Raw genomic sequence first — 19,980 nt, forward strand, 5'->3', positions numbered from 1 at the left:
AAGCATTTCAATTCCCTTTTGTTCTTGGAGGGTCTTTCTTTGTTTTTGTTATTCTTAACAAAAGGGGTAGAAGAACTTCCCTTATGAAAGTTGGAAAGTTTCTTGTTTTTATTCTTGGATTTAGACATATATTTGGCAAATATTGCCTTTCCTTTTTTTTTTTCAGATTCCTCTTGGACACAAATAGAGATCAGTTCAAAATAAGTCCATTTTTCCTTCTTGGCTATATTGATCAGGTAGTGAATTTAACAGAAGGTGTACAAGGAATGAATCATCAATCTCAACTTTCATTTCCTTAAGTTTGCAGGAAGTGTCAATTCCTTGCAAAACTTATTCCCTTATACTCCCTTGTCCGTTAAAACTCATTCTGATCAGTTTATTCATAAGGTATCCAGTTTCTACCTTATCTGATACCTATACTTATCAGCAATTAAGGAAAAATAAACTTTAGCAAGATCAGATTCGGGTATGCGACAAGAATTGTTGTTAATCAGTTTTGCTTGGTGATCCTGAATTTATGGAATAGGTTCGCTCATATCAATCTATGCAGTGTGGTAATGAATTCCGTTTGTTCATCAAGAATTCAATAAATCTTATCTACAAATGGAAACATGAATTTCGAATTTGATTACCTTTTATGAAAGCATATCAAATCTGAGATTCTGTCATGGTCAAGTGTTTGTTTTGATCAAAACTACTATGGTAGCATATGAAGAAACCAGACACTGTAATTTTATAATTTCTACACATGATTCTTGACTATTGTAGTGGTACTTGAATCATATAAATCCAGATTCGCTGTGGTGATATGTGGATTTTCAGAGAATTTTAATTTTGATTTTGTTAAATTAAGACAGAATATTGATTCCATATACAGTCGATTCTTTTGTATATGAAGTCAATCGATTTCATATACTTGTACTTTATGTATCGATTAAATTGATTGCTTCATAAGCTAATCGATTATATGCGGTTACTAATTCAATTCGATGGGTTAAGGGCTCTGATACCAATTGAAAGGTTTGATTGTTACATCATATGCTTAACCTTTTGAATTGAATCAAGTATCCAATAGAAAAAAAAAACTTATGTGTACCTTGTACTATTGAAGAAGATGCATTCCCTGTTATGATTTGTTCTTGTTCCATTCTATATAAGATCCAATTCTGTATATCTATCCCATGATGGATGTGGTATCAATAGATGTCAAGTGGTCTTGATAGAGAATGAACAATATTGGCGCCAAAAGGTTTATATAACATGTCTCTCAATCAGAGGATCTGAAGAAACGGTTCTCTCCATTAGAGAACCAAACATTAACTGTCACCAAATAAATACATTTAGCTTTATACGGTACCCTCTATATATATGTTTAGTATTAAACCAATGTAACAATATTGTATTAATGTGAATCATAGAATTGTTGACTCACAATTATCTTGTTCTCAACTGTGATATATATATATATATATATATATATATATATATTACAATCAACGTGATTCAAACTCGGGTCTCGGGTGGAAGAACATCCTTGCAAACCAACTCTACCAAAGGAACCGTGTGTTCTCGTTGTAACTTCAAAATATATGATGACACACAACAAATTAATACAGTGACATTTATCACGACCCCGCAATCTTTTACACTATAACGAGGGAACGAAGCGGTGGCAGTATCCAATACACTAGGTCTGCCCATGGGTCCAGAATTGTTTACACTTATTACGGAAATTCAAGGCTCAGACGGGTTATATATAGATCCGATTTTTTTAAATTAATTTTTTATATTTGAAGTTTTCTTCCAAAAATTTCAAGGTTTTTTTGAGGTTCTTTCAAGTGTTTTTAGATTTTATCTACTTAAATGGATATATAAACATCTTGAGAGAATCTTAACTTACAAAACTAAATCGTAACTTACTTGAGAGAATTGTAACTTATAAAACTAAATCGTAACTTACAAGATATATACAATCAAGTGATTATGAGAGAATATCCAATTTGTCCAAGATTGACTGTGAGTATCTCTATCATTGCCCCCGCAAGATGGACGATGTAATAGTGAGACCAATCTTGGACATGAGCTCTATGAACCGTGTTCTTGCAAGTGGCTTCGTAAGAGCATAAGCTAGTTGATCTTTGCCGGAAATGTATGAAACATGCAGCTTTCGACTATGGACATTCTCACGAACAAAATGATAGTCAAGATCTAGGTGCATCATTTTTTAGGTGAAACTTAGTATTGACAGCAACATATGTAGCTTCCATATTATCACAATATATTACTGGTGTTGTGATGTGTAGATAACCTAACTCATGAATAGGTTTTGGACCCCTAATACCTCTTGTCATAGTTGCAGCAACAGCTCGGTATTCGGCTTTTGTTGATGAACGAGCAAGAGTGTGTTTCTTACACGAACTCCAAGAAATAGGATTTCGACCCAAGTAAAGTCAGTCGTTGAAATGTAGCCATCTTTATTGTGATAACTGCATTATTTGTTTTGAAAAGTTTGGGGTTGTTTTTGAGTAAGTGTTAGGAGGGGTATGTTTGAAAATTTCTTTAAAAATATCTCATTACACTGCCTCAATATTTTAAAAAGAGTTTATATGTGTTTATGTGTCATATTATTTTCTGTTTTGGAAAGATTAAGAAGAAAGTAGGTGTGGTTAGTTTTCTGGGTATTCTCTGGGTTGATCAAAACAGAAACCGAAGAAAAAGAAGAAGATTGTGCCTTCGTGATTATTATCTGATTTTCATTGTTGTTTAAAGCCTTCGTCTAATTGTGTTTACATGGTGAGTTTTACTTTTAAAAGCATTATTTGGTTTGTTTTTGGTGAAAAATCGTATGGTTTCATACTTGGGAATTTTGAATATGTTTATATGCTACCTATTAGCATAATTTTGGATTTTGATATGTTATTATCAACTGGTTGGAATAAGAGTGGCATAATCAGGAGAGATGTATACTGGGATAAGAGTGACATAACGTATACGGGGATAAGGGTGGCATAATCAGGAGAGACGTATTTTAGGATAAGGGTGACATAATCAAGAACGTATATTGGGATAAGGGTGGCAAAAATCAACTATATGTTAAAAATGAGATTTTGATCATGTGGAAATTGTTATTGCATCTTCATGGTGCGACGAGTTTGGTTTATCACATCTTTGTGATGTGATGAGTTGGTTTTATTGCATTCTTATTATGTGAGCAAAATGTTTACTGCATCCTTGTGAGCAAAATGTTTACTGCATCCTTGTGATGCAAGGAATGTGTGTTCTCCCATCATTGTGATGCGACAAAGTGCGGTTATCGCATCAGTGTGATACGGCAAAGTGAAGTAATCGCATCAATATGATGCGAGGAAATATATTATTGCATCAATGAGATGCAACAAGTTGATGAGTATGATGCGACAAAAATGTGATCGCATCAATGAGATACGATAAGTTGGTATGTTTTACGTTTGTTGCGATAACTTTGGTATTTCAACAGGTTTGATGCGATAAGATGATGTTGTCTCATCTATATGATGCGACAAAGAGGTTTGTTTCAATGAAAAAACATTGTTTATTTGTTATTAATACAAATATGAGCTTTCAAACAATATTTTGGTGACTTTCACCACGTAATAGTGATCAAAAGGGATTTCTCACTAGACCTTATGGTCTAATCCTCGTTTTATTTTAAAAATATGCATTACAGATAGGGCACATGTGGAGAGTAAGGGAAAGAGAAAGATGTGAAGAAGTTATCATTGCTTTACATATGTGAATTTTGGGAAGATGTTATTATGCATGTACTTGAGAACTTGTTATATTTGCAAGTCATGTACTTGGTATAAATGAAAATTTTGTTGCTACTTTTGTATGTAGCATTTTGTATATAATGGGACCAATGTGTATATTTGTATTTCATGTTATATGAAATATGTGGATTATATGCAAATGTGGAGTGGGGTGTAACATTTATCATCGGCCCAGTAAGTATTTGTGAAGGCATGGAGAGTAATGGACGAATCACGATGTAGTAGCAGACTTTGTGTAGATGTGCCCACTAGGTAGCGTAAGAGTCGTTTGAGAGTTTCCCAATGTTCTTCAGTCGGGTTGTACATGTATTGAGATAACCTGTTCATAGCAAAAGAAATATCTAGTGTGGTTAGAGATAAGTATTAAGTATTGTAGACTTCGCATACTTGCCCTATATTCAGTTGGATTGGCTAAGGGGTTCTGCTATGTAGTATTAGGGTACGATGAGAAGCCATGTGGGTAGGAACAGGTAAGGCTGTAAACGAACCGAACGAACACGAACAGAGGCTTGTTCATGTTCGTTCGTTTAACTTAACCGAACAAACAAACAAACACGAACAGTAAACGAACAAAGATCTTTGTGTTCGTGTTCGTTCGTTTAGAAATCAGATGTGTTCATGTTCGTTCGTTAACATGCTAAACGAACAGCCTAAGTGAACATAAACGAACAGGTCTAAACGAACATAAACGAACATAAACGGACAGGCTAAACGAATATAAACGAACAAGCTTAAACAAACATAAACAAACAGTGAAAAGGTAAAAATTTCAAATAAGACAATGATAATAAAATTTAAATCTAAATAAATTCTAAAAAGTTAAAACTTAAATAAATATTATTTAAATTCAAATTAAATAAATAAAAGATTATATATTAAATTTNGATTATATATTAAATTTAATATATATATATATATATATATATATATATATATATATATATATATATATAAACGAACGAAAGTAAATGACCGAACGAACGAAACTTTTGTTCATGTTCGTTCGTTTAATTAAACAAACAAAAAACAGTGTTCATGTTCGTTCATTTATTAAATAAACGAACATCCCACGAACGGTTAATAAACGGTTCGTTGAACGTTCGGTTCGTTTACAGCCCTAGGAACAGGTTTGGCGGATGCCACGTGAGTACGCGTGAGGTGGTCTTGTATGTATTTCTGTTGGCTAAGAAAAAATTAATGAGGGTGAGGTAAGACTTCTACACCAAGGAAATAAGAAAGTGTGCCAAGATACTTAAGCGAGAAACGACTAGAGAGTTGAGAAATAAAGGGGTTTAGAAGAATGGGTTTATTGATCCAGTGATAATAATATCATCAACATAAACAAGAAGAAAGATGTGATCATTGTTATGGCGTAAAGCAAGAATGGGGTGTCAGAAATAGAATTTTTGAAACCACAACCGAGTAGATAGGATTTGAGTTCATTATACCAAGCTTGTAGAGCTTGTTTGAGACCGTAGAGAGCTTGATGCGGTTTGCATACATGATTAGGATGACTTTGACTAATGAAACCAGATGGTTGAACCATAAAGACATCCTCCACTAGAGAGCCTTAGAGGAAGGCATTGTTAATGTCAACTTGACAAATTGAAGAGAGCAACCATGTATGATAGCTAGAGAGAGAATCATTCAGATTGTGTCAGGCTTATGGGGTTAAAGGTTTCGGTGTAATCAAGATTTGGTCTTTGGTGGAATCCTTTAGCAACTAGACGGTTTTATAACATAAAATTGAAAAAGTTGTTGATGTGACGTAAAATAGAATAAGATGGATGGCCTAATCGATTATGTTAATTGGTAGTGGATGTCATTTTGACAGAGTGAACGATGGGACGAGCGGTTGCAATTCATAAATTCCCGATTTAGTTAGGCCTTGGAGAAGGGGTGCCCTCGTGCGAAGATTCTTCACAAGATAAGAAGTAGGTGAAAATGTAATTGAGGCATTATTATCCTAGCAAAATTTAGAGATTCATATAATATTACGAGAAACAGAAGGCACATGTAATATATGATTAAGATGAAGTTTAGAAGTGGGAGTAAGAAGAGATGTTGAACGGTGTTTGAGATGGCTAGGCCCGAACCATCGCGAATAATGAGTTCCTTTCCACCTAACATCGTAAGAGGAGTGGAGTTCAATGTTGGCAAGATCATGAGTGACATGGTGTGTCGCCCCACTGTCAAGAAGCCAACCACTGAATGAAGTTTCTGAGGCAGCAGCAATATAGGCATGTGGAAAAGAAGAAGAAGAGACTAGAGGATAAAGTGGCGTTTGGTTTGCAGATTCTGGAGAAATCTGAAGGAATTGGAATGTTGAATTCCATTGACCAAATTCCATTCCCTTGTTTGGTTAATTTTTTCACGAAAAAAATCTTCAAAATCTTACAAATTCCACAAATAAAGGAATTTAACATTCCTTAGCAACTACATGGTATTTTGATGGAATGGAATCTCTATCTTCATTATAACAAATATTCCCTTAACCTAATATACTCTAATCTCATAAAACTCAATATGACCTTCGTCGACCACCCCTCGACCAATATTGAACTAAATCACCGCCGATCACCACCACCGACTACCACAGCTGACCACCACCACCAATCTGAACCACCGTCGACTACCACCAATTTGAACCACCACCGACTACCACCAGTTTGAATCACTGGCAACCACCACCACCGACTAACACCAGTCTGAACCACCGTCGATCACCACCACCGCTGACCACCGATCTGAACCACCGTCGATCTGAGCCACCACTGATCTGATTCACCGTCAATCTGAACCACCATCGATAACCGCCATCTGAACCCCCATGGACCATCACTGACCACCACCACCGACTACCACCAATCTGAACCATCGTCGACCACCGCCGACTACCACCGATATCAACCACCGTCGACCACCACCGACTACCACCGATCTAAACCACCATCGACCACCACCGATCTGAACTACCGTCGACCACCACCACTGACTACCACCGATTTGAACCACCGCCGATTTGAGCCACCACTGATCTGATTCACCGACAATCAGAACCACCGCCGATAACCGCAATCTGAACCACCATGGACCACCACCGATCTGAACCACTGTCGATCATCGCCATCTGAACCACCACGGACCACCATCGTTTTGAACCACCAGCAACTACTATCGATCTGAAGCACCGTCGATCTAAACCACCATTGACCATCACCGATATGATCCATCGCCGATCTGAACCACATCTGACCATCTTCACCTGAACCACAACGGACCACCATCGATCTATATCACTGCCAACCACCGACGACTACCATTGATCTGAATCACCGTTGGACATCGCCGACCACCACCGATTTGAACAACCACCGTCGACACCTCCTATCTGAACCACCGCTGACCACCTCCATCTGAACCACTGCGGACGACCATCAATCTGAATCACTGCGGACTATCACCATCTGAACCACTGTGGACCACCACCGATTTGAACCATCGCCGACCACCGTCGATTTAGTAACGTCGTTTGGCTTATGATTATATTTGGGTTGTGTATTTTATATTGTTTTACATATTAAATAATTATTTAATTAAAGTATTTTTAGTTTTAAAAAAAATAAATTTTTCAAAAAAGGGCATTTTGGTCATTTACCAATATTTTATTCCAATTCTAAAGTTACATTCTGTGAACCAAACAGAGAGATTCCAATTACTTAACAGATTCCATTTCAATGTCTGCCAACCAAACAGGTGGTCAAACCTGACAACATTCTATTCCGATTCTTTCAAAGTCAAATTCTTTTAACAGATTCAATTTCATCCAAAAACATTCTGCAAATCAAACGCCACCTAAGAGGAGGGTGATGATAAAATTACATTTGGGAATTGAGTGTGAAAGATAGGGCATTGCAAGACATAGTGTCTAGTGATGCAACACCATTGACAACGATCCTACAATAAGCCTTTTAATATAATACATGGTATTAACTTTTCATATTGTTTTATATATTACTCATCGAATCGATTTATATAGTTTTGATACAAATGCAAGAAAGCTGCCAAAAAGATCGAAACAACCTTGCAGATACCGAAGACAATTTCTTGTAGCCGAAAGGAACAACGATACAAACCAATATCGATGAATCCGAATCAAACATAAGTTGACAAAAGATTGAAACCAATCCTTGACAATGTTATTAGACATTAAAATGTATGAACGTTATTCCCGACAAACACCATGGGACATATCACCAAGGCTATGAGTACCCAAAAATTGAAAACAAGAAAAAAACTACAACAGATTTCAATAATAATAGTAAAAACAGAATTGTTTCCAAATTCTAAATAGAAATCATGATTTGATAATCGATCAACGGGTGTTTTACGATTTGTTGAAGAGGATGGTGGTCTCGGCAATCATCGAAGTAACCACATACGGGTCCATGTTTGAAGCCGGCCTACGGTCCTCAAAGTATCCTTTTCCTTCTTTCTCGGTGTCTCGTCCAACTCGAATCGAAGCACCACGGTTCGCAACCCCCTGCCACAACCGTTTCGAAATCAGATCGAGATTTTAACAGTTAAATGTTTGTATTTTTCAATTTCCTACTAACAGAGACCATAATAATGACTGTTCTTCTATCAGACTCATCCTTCTCTTCATTTCTATTCTCGTTACCTTGAAAATTCCCAAATTTTCATTTCTCTACTCATTATCTTGGATCTTTATAAAACCATATTTTAGGCTAGGTTGGGATCAAAATCTAAAAAATAGGTTGATAGGTTGTGTACGTGGATGAGAGAGAAAATAATTTTTTAATGAAGGATTAGATCGGTAAATTTCACGACTAAATATAGTCTTATCTGTACGTACCCATTTGAACGTGTTGATGTCAGCCGTCTCATGGCGACCGGTGAGCCGGCGCTCATTGCCTTCACCGTAGGCTGCAATGTGCTCTTTGTGTCTCAGACCCAACTTCTCAATTGCCTTCTTAATCACCTCGTATCCGCCTTCTTCCCTCATCGATTTCGTGCTGAAAATATCATGTAACGGTCAAGATTTCAAAAACAACATTTTGTTATCGTTTACGAAGTTAATTTGCTATCAAAATACCTGTAATTGGTGTGAGCTCCTGCACCATTCCAGTCGCCCTGCTCAAAATTCCGGCAATCAGAATGAGCATTGTTTGTTTTTACGCGTATTAATACAATAAAAGTCTTGCATAATGTAAGGTCTCATCGCCCAAAGCACCAGATCGACTCAATAACCACCAAATCAACTTAAAATCATAGTGGAAGTTATTGGTTGTCTACAACTTGGGGCTTATACATGTGACAAATAAACTAGTAAACTTATGAAACTTTACCGGAATAGGCTTGGGGTCGAACGAGACCACGACTCCAGCAATCTCGGTGATCCTCTGTAGAGAAAACACGAAAAATTCAACATCAAGATCGACATTTATCTCAAGAACACGCAAGAAAACAAGCCTTTTTCCAATCTGTCTCTAATATCACCAAATTTTCGGAGTACCTCAAGAATGTAACGAGCAGCCCACAACTCATCACCTGCAGAGATGCCAACCGAAGGTCCTACTTGAAACTCCCACTGCATATCGATTCACAAGTTTTCTCTTATTCATATTCATCAATGAATACGAGTTTTCAAGTTCAAATTCATCAAACCGATACCTGGCCGGGCATGACCTCGCCGTTAATGCCGCTAATGTTGATGCCGGCATATAGACAAGCTTTGTAGTGAGCATCAACGATATCACGGCCAAAAGCCTTATCAGCACCAATACCGCAGTAGTATGGCCCCTAATTTGCATTCAAACATACATTTACCATTAAAACTTGAACAAAATTATGACAAAATGGCGTAAATTTGAAGCGATTTGAGAGCATATACTACAACAAAGTCAGGTTTATAGAACGTCAAAAATGTCAAATAGAATGGTTTATAGGACACAAATTTATAAGACCAAATAATATAAAAATGTTACAATAAGTTTATAGGACTCTTTTGATACCTGAGGTCCAGGGAAGCCTCCTTGAGGCCACCCCAACGGCCAGTTGATACCCTTCTGCAACAAGGTGTATTCTTGCTCGAGTCCATACCTATTACACAAATTCGAAAACTTTAAACATCGAAAATTGATATAAAGATCGAGTTTGTGAAGGGCAAAAATGGAAAAGTACCATGGGACTTCCTTCTCGACTTCAGGGTGGCTGAAGATTTTGGCCGCGGCATGCCTCTTGTTGGTCGGAATTGGCTCACCGGCAGGAGTATAAGCATCGCATATCACCTATACGATACAAAAACAAGGAAATACGAATCAAGAATTACCATATTTATGTAAAATTACACAAGAATTCGAATTAAATCTCGAAATATCTTCTTGTATCTTTTAGAATGGGTTATCATCATAAATAACCACAGATGAAAAAAATTGTTTTACTTTTTTAGCCATCTCCAATCTCTCTCACAAAACAACCAAGAAAACGTAAGTCAACATCACAAGACATTTTTCCTAATTTTCTAACACACCCAGATGAAAAGTGGTCCACCGTAAAAATAAATTAAGACACTGCAACTTGTTTTCTTGGATGATGGCTATAATATAAAGCTTTTTACATGAGGTCGTGATTTAAGGGGTGTTTGGGATTGCTTATTTGAAACAACTTATGCTTTCCTACAAAAATGTTTATCAACTTATTATAAGTTAGAATGATTTAACTTTTTCAAAAACTCCTTATTACCGGTTTGACACTGGTATAAGTTGTTTATCGAAACACTCAAAAGTACTTATTACAGGTGACACATCGAAACAAGTCAATAAGTTGTTTTTATAAGCAATCCCAAACACCCCTTAAGATATAACCCCTTTGCAATATTTCTAAAAAAACATAAATGAAAGCAAAAGGTTCCATCTTTTTGTAACATCATATATACAAGAACTTTCTCTCTCTATATAATGGCTTTTTTAGAGAGAGAATCAAAGGGTATCTATGTATTATTATATTCGTTTGAATACTAATAATAAAAAAAGGAAAAAGAAAAGGTTGAAAATATATATACCAGGATGTTGTTCCCACCCCTGAACGGATCCTTGAAAATAGCTTGAGGGCTGTTTGATTAATGGAGATTATAATTAAAAATAAAAAAAATAATTCAAAAAACCATAAAATTGAAGGCACGAATACCCACTAGATGATAACTTCACTGTCTTCACCAGGGGCTTGACCAGTGCTCGAACCATCGTAGTTCCAGTTTGGAAGCTTCTTGGGATCACTTACTGGTCCAGGAAGAGTCTACAATTAACATAAAAGAAAATCAATTAGAAAATTATGAATAAACCAAAGTGCTTTAGCTCACTAGTATTCGGATTACTGCTACAATCGATCCTCCTAAACGGTCAAGGATTCAAACCATGCATCAGTTGGTTTGTTGTATATAAATATATATAAGAAGGATCAAACAAGAAGTGTAAGAAGGGTCATATAACATGTGATTCTATATGTAATTTTGATGTACTTTCTTCTAATATCATATGTTTTAACACGTCCATATATTGTATACAATATATAGAGAGAGAATACAAGGATATCTATACTATATGTAATTGTAGACTAAAAATCACATGTGACTCAGATTTAGACGACACTCTTACGTCGTGCTCGGCCAAGCGCTTGTGAGCGCCACTATGTTTAGTGGAGCTAAATTAATGCGATTTTTAGTCTAAAATCACATGTAATACAGGTGTTCTCGTCTTCTCTTATTTTAAGCATTTTCTTATTCGAATCCCCACTCTCTCTCTCTCTCTATATATATATATATATGAGATATATATATATATATATATATATATGAGATATATATATATATATACATATATATGAGATATATATATAAGTTTCAAAGCAAATTCAAACTACTTACCCTTGCTTTGCTGCGAAGATCCATGCCAGATCCACCAATCCTGTATACATATTAAGGAAAACGTACAACAAATTTAGAGATCTAAAATGGGCCTATATCAAACAAAACTCCAACATAACAACAGCCACCCAACTATGGTAAATCTTGGGTGCAGAAATCCCTAATTTCTCCACTTTTTTACAGTGGACCAAAAAGTCAACCTTTCAATTTCAATATAGTTTCTAGGATCTAGCATGAAGAACGATAAATCCTAGATCAGAATTCTGTTTTTATTGCTGGCTTCTTCATTATAATCAACCACACACACACACCATGAAGATCATGTTCACACAAACACAAATGAAGATCTATCCGTAAATCAGCCAATAATCAAACAAAATACAAAAACCCACATAACATCAAAACATAAAAACGATTTTAATGGCGGAAAACAGGGGATTCAACATTTAATTTCGTCGATTCGAAACGTAACAGAAAAGCTAAGAAACCCGTCTACCCAGATGAACATCGACAAATCAATCACTAATCGAACAAAATACTAAAACCCAGATAGCATCAAGTCATAAAAGCGATCTTAATGGCGGAAAACAGGGGATTCATCATTCAATGTATGCAACGAGCAGAAATCATGATCTATGTCGATTTGAAACGTAGAGAGAAGTCAAAAAAGAAATAAAAACATCGACCCAAATGAAGAAAGTAGAAACGAACCAGATGTATTCAGCAATGATCTTCTTGGTGGAATCTGTGAGATTCAGATTGATGAGATCATTGAGCAGAGCCATTGGAAAATCTTTCCCACAGTGTTGTATGTAGAGGAGAGAGAGTAAGGGAAAGACGTGAAATGAAGGAGACGAGTTTGCCTTTTTATAGTGCAGCAATCTCCTTGTCCAAAATGTATTTTATTTATCTTCAAAATAAACATTGAATTGGTATTTTTTGTATAAAATTTAAATATCACATTGTTGGCTCCAATTATTTAAGGCAAGAAATTAAAGTAACGCTCTATTTTCATATTCTTATACCTTTTTTTTAATTAACCTAGATATCCAACCTGCTATGCGAGTCGACTAATCTCAAGGTGACCACCTGCTTTGCAGATAGTCCGGAGTCACCGCATTTGATCCTCCGTAGCTACAAAGGGGATTTTTATTCCTCCTTTGATTTGAACGACCTCCAAGTACTTTTGACCTTTGGAGTCAAACTCAAACCAATCAGACACCACTCTATAAGTTTAAATATTTAATCATTTCAAAATAAATTTTGTTACCGTTGATAGAAAAAATAATTTTTAATGGTAGTCTACACGTAAAAAAAATTCGTGTAGTAGTAATGCATATTGGACAGGTTATGATCGGCATCAGGTAACTGGTTGCTGGTCGAAAATGTATAACTGGTATTTATGGCTCGATCCATTTTAAGTCGAAAATGTATAACGTGTTCTAGTTCTTCTTTTTTGTCATAACCTGTTAATTTATCATTCAAAAAACCGTAACTGATTACAGACGATATATGTTGTAATCGGTCCTTAATCAATCTCTCTTTGACTGGATAAAACGTAATTATTCATGCTTCGGATCGAGGGTTTTGACTCATCTTGGGTTTTTCACGTCCACCTCTAGCCACTGTTGTTGTTCGTATGTTTTGAGATTATTTTTATGAAAATATGACAGAAAAAATAATATAAAAATAATGTTACTAAAATTTAGGATGTAATTAATGGTAATATAATAATTTTTTTAATTAATATTAAAAATAGTCTAGTAAATTAATGGTATCGATATCTTGAAATTATTGCTATTGATCAAAGAAAGTAATTTTGGATCGGTAATCTTTATTAAATAAAATAACAAAAAAAAAACTCTTTTTAATATAAAAACAAATAAACAATTAATTATAAATATTATTTAATAGAATTTCTGGTTTTATAGGAAAATAGGTATTTAATGAAATACTAAAAGTTCAATTTATTATATGCAAGTGGGGTGTATTTTTTGTCATGTGATTTTTTTTTTTTTTTTTATTATGAGTTGTTTGAAATTAAATATAAATAATAAATACAAGATTATATATTAAATTCAACTATTTTCATTAATTGCTTAAGAGTTATGAAAGTATATAAACAAACCATTAATTTTGTTGAGGTTTTTAGTCGTAATTTGTGTTTTCATTGATCGTTTCGTTGGTTGACTTCTATTACGTTTAATTGGTTGAATCATTTAATCTTTTTTTTATTTAATATATTTTTATAATGAACTTTAAATCTTTTTATAATATAAGCGGTTTATAAGATTTATATTTTTTTATTTGTTAAAATATGAACTGTTATAATATAAATTATTAATATTAATATTTTAATGAATGTTTAAAATTGAAAAAAAATAATGTTTATAATTTTATTAAATTTAAATTACCTTATAAATAAAAATAACATATTATTTTATACTTTATTATATATAATAAATAATAATTTTAGCCGTTAAATGAAAAATTATTATAACCTTAGCTAATAAAGAATATTTTTATGTTAAATTTATAATAACAAAATATTTAATTAAAATATTTCTAAATTATAATTTATTAAAAGATTATTTTATAAGTTGATTTGGTTTTATTTGGTAAACTAGATGATTAACGGGAAAAATGTTGTTATTTCATAACTTAGTTGATAAATTAATCATATTTGGTAAAAGATAGCTCAAAGCTATATTACAATGTAAAATTACTTAAAATGACATGTTGAAAATTAATTATAAAAAAGAGAGTAGGCATGATTGAAAAAAAACGAAAAAGTCCTAAAAGCTTATTGAAACGTTAATTAAAGCAATGTTTCAAAAAGTTAGTTTATTGCTAACCAAATGAGGCTTTTTCAATAAGTTGTAAAAATAAGGGCTGAGCTATGAAGCCTCCTGAGGGGTGTTTTGGGATATTAGAAAATACAAGGGAAGATTAACCAAAAAACATAAAAAATTTCTCGAAATCAATAAAAAAAACTTAAATAACCCTTGAAACGGTGGAATTCGACTAAAAACATATTGAACGACTTTGCAGGCTTTTGATCCACTTTAAATATGCATATGTTAGGCAAAGATATTGGGTTTATCGCTATATAAACTATTTTATGGTTGCCAAACATGAACTTTGAAAATTTGGTGTTCGCGTTGATGTAAAGAGTAATCAATAAAGATAACGTGAAATTTGAAGAAATGGGGGGAGGGGGGTTGTAATTGCACTGATGTGTGTGGCATCATATATGATTTATTACCGATTAAGTTTACAAGATACTAGTCATTAGTCAATCAAGGATTGATGTACATATAATAACAGGTATGTTTACAGGTAAAATTTTAAAATCTTTTTTCGCATGTTTTTATAACGTAAAGAAACAATAAAATATCAAGAAAGAATTTATGAAGATAATTAATGTCAGGTTATAAAACTTAGGTTAGTCGTTGAAGTCTCATTTTCCAAAATATTTCACTAAACGATGATGGTAATTAATTGTACCATTGACTATTTTCATGTCACTTTCGGGAAGAAAAAAAAAAGTTAGCCTTTAGTAAGGTTACGTCTCAAGACCTCCATTGATGGATGGATGAATGGTTGGTCAACTGGTTTATTTTAAAGCTATGTTTGATATATTAGTTGATAAATTAGTTGTTAGCTGAAAACTAATTGTGTTTAAAATCTAATTGTTGGCTCATAAGCTCTATAGAAAGATCTCTAACTGCTTCCTAATGATTTCTCTAAAATAAAAAAGAAAAAAATAATATGCAAAAAAGTTACATTAAATTTTAGTTTTTTTTGTTTTAAAGGTTCTATTATTAATTATATTATTTATAACACTCTCAAATCTAGAAAGATCAACTAAATTAAAAAATTTGATAGATCAAACAAGAGATAAATCTCTTTCTATAAATCAATACTTGAATTACCATGAATAGAAAAACTAGATTTAGTCATCAACAATAGATAAACTAAGCCTTGCATAAGGACTAGGTCAAGGTCGGATGTTACTAAACCCAATAACAATCGTCATCTCCATATACTGAAAATTCATCGATTAGCTAGATCTTTCTCGTGCCTCTAATTAGCTCTCAATCCAACACAATGTCTCAAGTACCATTCCCCCAAGAACCTGATGTACATACCGACAAAGAAAAAGGTTAGGATTAACCCCTACTGAATTTAAGCAATTTTTATCTTTAATATAAAAATGGTAAAACTAAAAAGACGTTATTTAAATCACAATATCCAAAATGAAATATATTTAGTATAAAAGCACATCCTTTCCAAAGGACCAAAACCTACCATTATTGTGATGAAAACTCATTTATCAAAACGTTCTTTTATTCATGGAACCAAAGTCCAATATTCACCCAAAAGTGAATGAGATAAAATGCCCAAAACATGAACAAGGTTCAATACTCAAACCATGAATAATAAAAAGTACTCGATACTCAACACATCATTGAAAACATGGATAAAACTTAATACCCAAAACAACACCTTTCAGTGACAGGGAAAACCTGATTTCCATGGTTAGTGGCAGAACACAAAAGTAGGTCACCATTCTACGTTATAGAGTTCATCTTGAGGATCAATTGTTTGTGGTTTATAGTTCAAGGCCCACAATGATCTCAGGTATACCCATTCACTAGAAATTACATTATGTGACCAATGGCTAGTATTCGGCTCCCATAAGACTGTACCAAGTTGCCCCTGATGACCCAATGCCTATTTCTAGCTAAATACGGGAATAACCATTCCATTAAATTGACTCTGAAATTACACCATGGGATTAATCATAAATGTTAGACTTCAAGAGCCCACATTATAAGGCCCCCGATGACCCAATGACTATTCATGGCTACAATATGGGAACGACCATCTCATTTTAAATCAATAAAGACCGACGCCTGTGGATCAATTGTATAATTGTATTACAGTCTAAATTACATGACCCAAAATGAATGATCACGCACTCAAATCATGTAATATTTTCAAATAAACATGCTATAATTGCATATAACTCCAAAGCTCGACATAGAACAAATAAACCAGACAAATGTTCCCAAGACTCATCTGAGTCAAACCGAGCCAAAGATGAGTTATGACTATTAAATAAAAGTCGTCAATAAAAACATATTTAATCAATGTTTATGCAAACACATGTTCTGAAGGCATGATTAACTCAAAAACCCATCATTGGTTGAGATAAATCATTTTTTAACTGAAATCATACCATTTATATTTCCAAAAATGTCTTATAACATATCAATATGCATTTTTCAAACTACATACACTACAAATGCATTATCACTAAATAATCCCCATATATAGGATAAATCATCAAATAACTCATATTTATGATTTATTTATCAAAATATCCAAAAGTCCAAGTATATGCATTTTTCAAGATTTATTAACCCAAATTTACTAGATATGAAAACTTCATCAAATACTCAACACATTTGATAAATATCAAGTAAAACACATCAATACTTCAATAAGCATTTTGGCATGTACATAGTTTTCACAAAAACAACTTGAACTCTTCTTGCTAGGTCAGGTTAAACCTAGGTTCCAAATCCATCTCTAGTTTCCAAAATGGTGAAGGCTTCAGATCCATCAACATTCACATCTTGAAACTTTATCTAGGTCACAATCAAAGCTTAGAGATGTACCAAAAGTAACCCCAAACTTAGATTCATAGCAAACCTTAATCAAATCCTCTAATCATCTAAAATATCCAAAATTGGTCAAAACTTCAAAACATGGAAGATACCTCAAAATAAATGCTCTAGGAGATTAAAATGAAAGGGTTTAACAAGAATAAAGGTTTAGAAGGTTAAGATGGACTTACAATTCATTCTCAGGAAGAAGCCCCAAAACTGGGTCAACAATGGTGATGAAGAAGATGAACTCGAATCTTGGATCTAGGCTTGAAATCTTGATCTTTAAGAGCTCTTAAATGCTTGGAGAAGATGAATAAAAGTAGTAGCAAGTACCTAAATCGAGTTTGAATGAGGAAGCTAGGAGGTGGGTATGAGATTTAATGGAAAAGATAAAGATGGTGAAGGGCTTTAATCATAACTAGTGTGGGAACCGCGCAATGAGTAATTTGGTTAAGATCCAAAGATTGTCTATATAAATATATGTTAGTTGTTAATATAATCATCAACAAATAGTATTCAAATAACTCAAAAAAGTCCATAAAATCTCATTAGTGAGATTTTAATATATATATATATATATACACACACATACACACACACACATATATATATATATATATATAGAGAGAGAGAGAGATCTTTGTTTATGAATAAAGTTGTAAAATTAAATAAAATGGGAAATAATAATGACGGGAGTGTGGATAATTTTGTATTGTATGTCTGATTGATGATGAAGTTTAAAAAAAAGAGATGATACCTTTGTCGATTTTTATTAAGAAATAAATAAGTGTACGTCTGAATCACACAGTAACTAATTATATGTACAAAAAAATATGGTAAATAGAAATTTAGTCTATAAATAATATGAAAAAATATTAACCGATCAATACATATAAATTACCATAGAGGATAATTCATTGTTGTAAGACGAATAATGTCTACAAATAACAAAAACAAATACTTTCTCCGTCCGAAAATAAGTGTCTCCATTTCTATTTTAATTTGTCCCAACATCCGAAATTAGATAATTAGAAAATTTAGATGAATATATCTGAAAATTAGTTATAATGATGATTTATATCTGTATAGTTAGATAGTTTATTTGAATTTCTTAAAAACTTATCAAAACTATCCTCACTTATCTTGTCATTTGATATTCTGAATCATCAAAATGGATTTTTGTAAGCGTTTTAAATCAGGTGAGTGCTCATCACTCTCACTTACCGGAAGATTCTCATTTCTTACGCAATAAAGTAATTGAACTGGTAAACACAAGTGTTTAGTAAACGGCCCCTAAATTTCAAGTACCCTTTTAATTTAGTTTTAATTTTAACTGAATTTTTAAATAAAGAGTAACGCTAAATTTAGGGAAATTTTTGTAAAATTTAATTGACTTTATCAAATCGTCAGCCAACCCCACCGTTGACGGCCACCACATCACTGGCCCCTAGGGATAGTGATTTGCCCCGACCCGATGGGGAACCCGATTCACCTGACCTGAACGGGGACGAGAATTCCCCGCTAAAACGGGTCCCGGGACTGCGAATCCCCAGTAGGGGGATGTTACTCAAACCGGGGCGGGGGCCGGGTGATGTTACTTAAACCGGGGCCGGGGATCCCCAGTAGAATAAAACGAAAGATATTTTTAATGGGGTTTGACCGGGGATTGATAGAGGTTTGACCGGAACGGGATGTTAATCACCGTACCAGCCGGGGATCGGGGCCGGGGCTGGGGGATGTTGCTACAAACCGGGGCCGAGGATTACAAAACCTGCCCCATCCCCACCCTGCTGCCATGCCCACTGACCCCTCCCTGCTGCGACCACCATCTCCTACTTTCCTTTGTTTTAATTTTTAAATATTTTTTTAAGATAACTACAAGGGTGGTGCCTGATTGGTTTGAGCTTGACTCCAAAAGTCAAAAGTACCAGAAGGTCCCAGGTTCAAATCCAAGGAGGAATAAAAATTCCCTTGTGGCTACGGAGGTTCAAATGCGGTGACTCCGAGGTATCTGCAAAGCAGGTGGTTGCCCTGAGATTAGTCGGCTCGCATAGCGGGTTGGATATCCAGGTTAATAAAAAAAAAGATGCATTTGATTAAAGGTATAGCAATCACTATTCATTAATGTGATTGAATATAAAAGAAATCGTTTAATTTTATATAATATAATGAGTTCATTCTCCCAAACATGCACAATTAAGCAATTCCAAGTTTTGCTTATATATATAAGTTAAATTTATAGGATTATATTTTTTATTAATATTGGATTCATTAAATAAAATGTTTGAAGTAATTAAAAAATGTAAGGCAAATATAAATTATATTTGTTGGTGTATTTATGCTGTATAAATAAAAACAATATAAAATGATAAAAAATATGAGAGGTTAAATAAAAAATTAAAACTCATTTAATGAAAAACTTTTTATTTAAAAGAAATTCAAAATTATGAAAAATAAATAATAAAAAAGGGAATGGAGGCTTTTTATTGTGCCACCTAACCAATCCAAGTTTTGCTTATATCTATACTATTTCATATATAGAGCTTAG

General features: G+C 33.9%; 1 protein-coding gene and 1 long non-coding RNA gene across 2 annotated transcripts; both read right to left on the reverse strand.

Annotated features, from left to right (window-relative positions):
* Positions 1 to 7,950: 7,950 nt before the first annotated feature.
* LOC112512089 (glutamine synthetase nodule isozyme) lies at positions 7,951 to 12,548 on the reverse strand. The gene is made up of 12 exons (XM_025117892.1): positions 12,466 to 12,548; positions 11,755 to 11,794; positions 11,023 to 11,126; positions 10,894 to 10,942; positions 10,014 to 10,120; positions 9,845 to 9,932; positions 9,504 to 9,632; positions 9,346 to 9,420; positions 9,179 to 9,232; positions 8,926 to 8,963; positions 8,686 to 8,845; positions 7,951 to 8,352 (listed from the first exon to the last, which is right to left on the reverse strand). Exons 1-12 carry the CDS (start codon positions 12,537 to 12,539, stop codon positions 8,197 to 8,199), a joined length of 1,074 nt encoding a protein of 357 aa, XP_024973660.1. The 5' UTR covers positions 12,540 to 12,548; the 3' UTR covers positions 7,951 to 8,196.
* Positions 12,549 to 15,639: 3,091 nt separating this feature from the next.
* On the reverse strand, positions 15,640 to 17,762 carry LOC112511994. Its single transcript, XR_003069184.1, has 2 exons — positions 17,621 to 17,762; positions 15,640 to 15,892 (listed from the first exon to the last, which is right to left on the reverse strand). It is a non-coding gene; the product is annotated as an uncharacterized LOC112511994 (long non-coding RNA).
* Positions 17,763 to 19,980: the final 2,218 nt, after the last annotated feature.

This window comes from Cynara cardunculus (assembly GCF_001531365.2).
Source record: "Cynara cardunculus var. scolymus isolate 2C chromosome LG 5, CcrdV1, whole genome shotgun sequence".
In the NCBI taxonomy this organism is placed as follows: domain Eukaryota; kingdom Viridiplantae; phylum Streptophyta; class Magnoliopsida; order Asterales; family Asteraceae; genus Cynara; species Cynara cardunculus.

What these genes read in the sequence shown, in the direction of transcription:
- LOC112512089 (XM_025117892.1), bottom strand. Translation starts at nt 12,539, where the DNA reads ATGGCTCTGCTCAATGATCTCATCAATCTGAATCTCACAGATTCCACC. An exon ending in ATCATTGCTGAATACATCTG is followed by an intron (nt 11,795 to 12,465) that starts GTTCGTTTCTAC and finishes ATATGTATACAG; the next exon opens with GATTGGTGGATCTGGCATGG. An exon ending in CTGCTCGTTACATTCTTGAG is followed by an intron (nt 9,233 to 9,345) that starts GTACTCCGAAAA and finishes TTTTCTCTACAG; the next exon opens with AGGATCACCGAGATTGCTGG.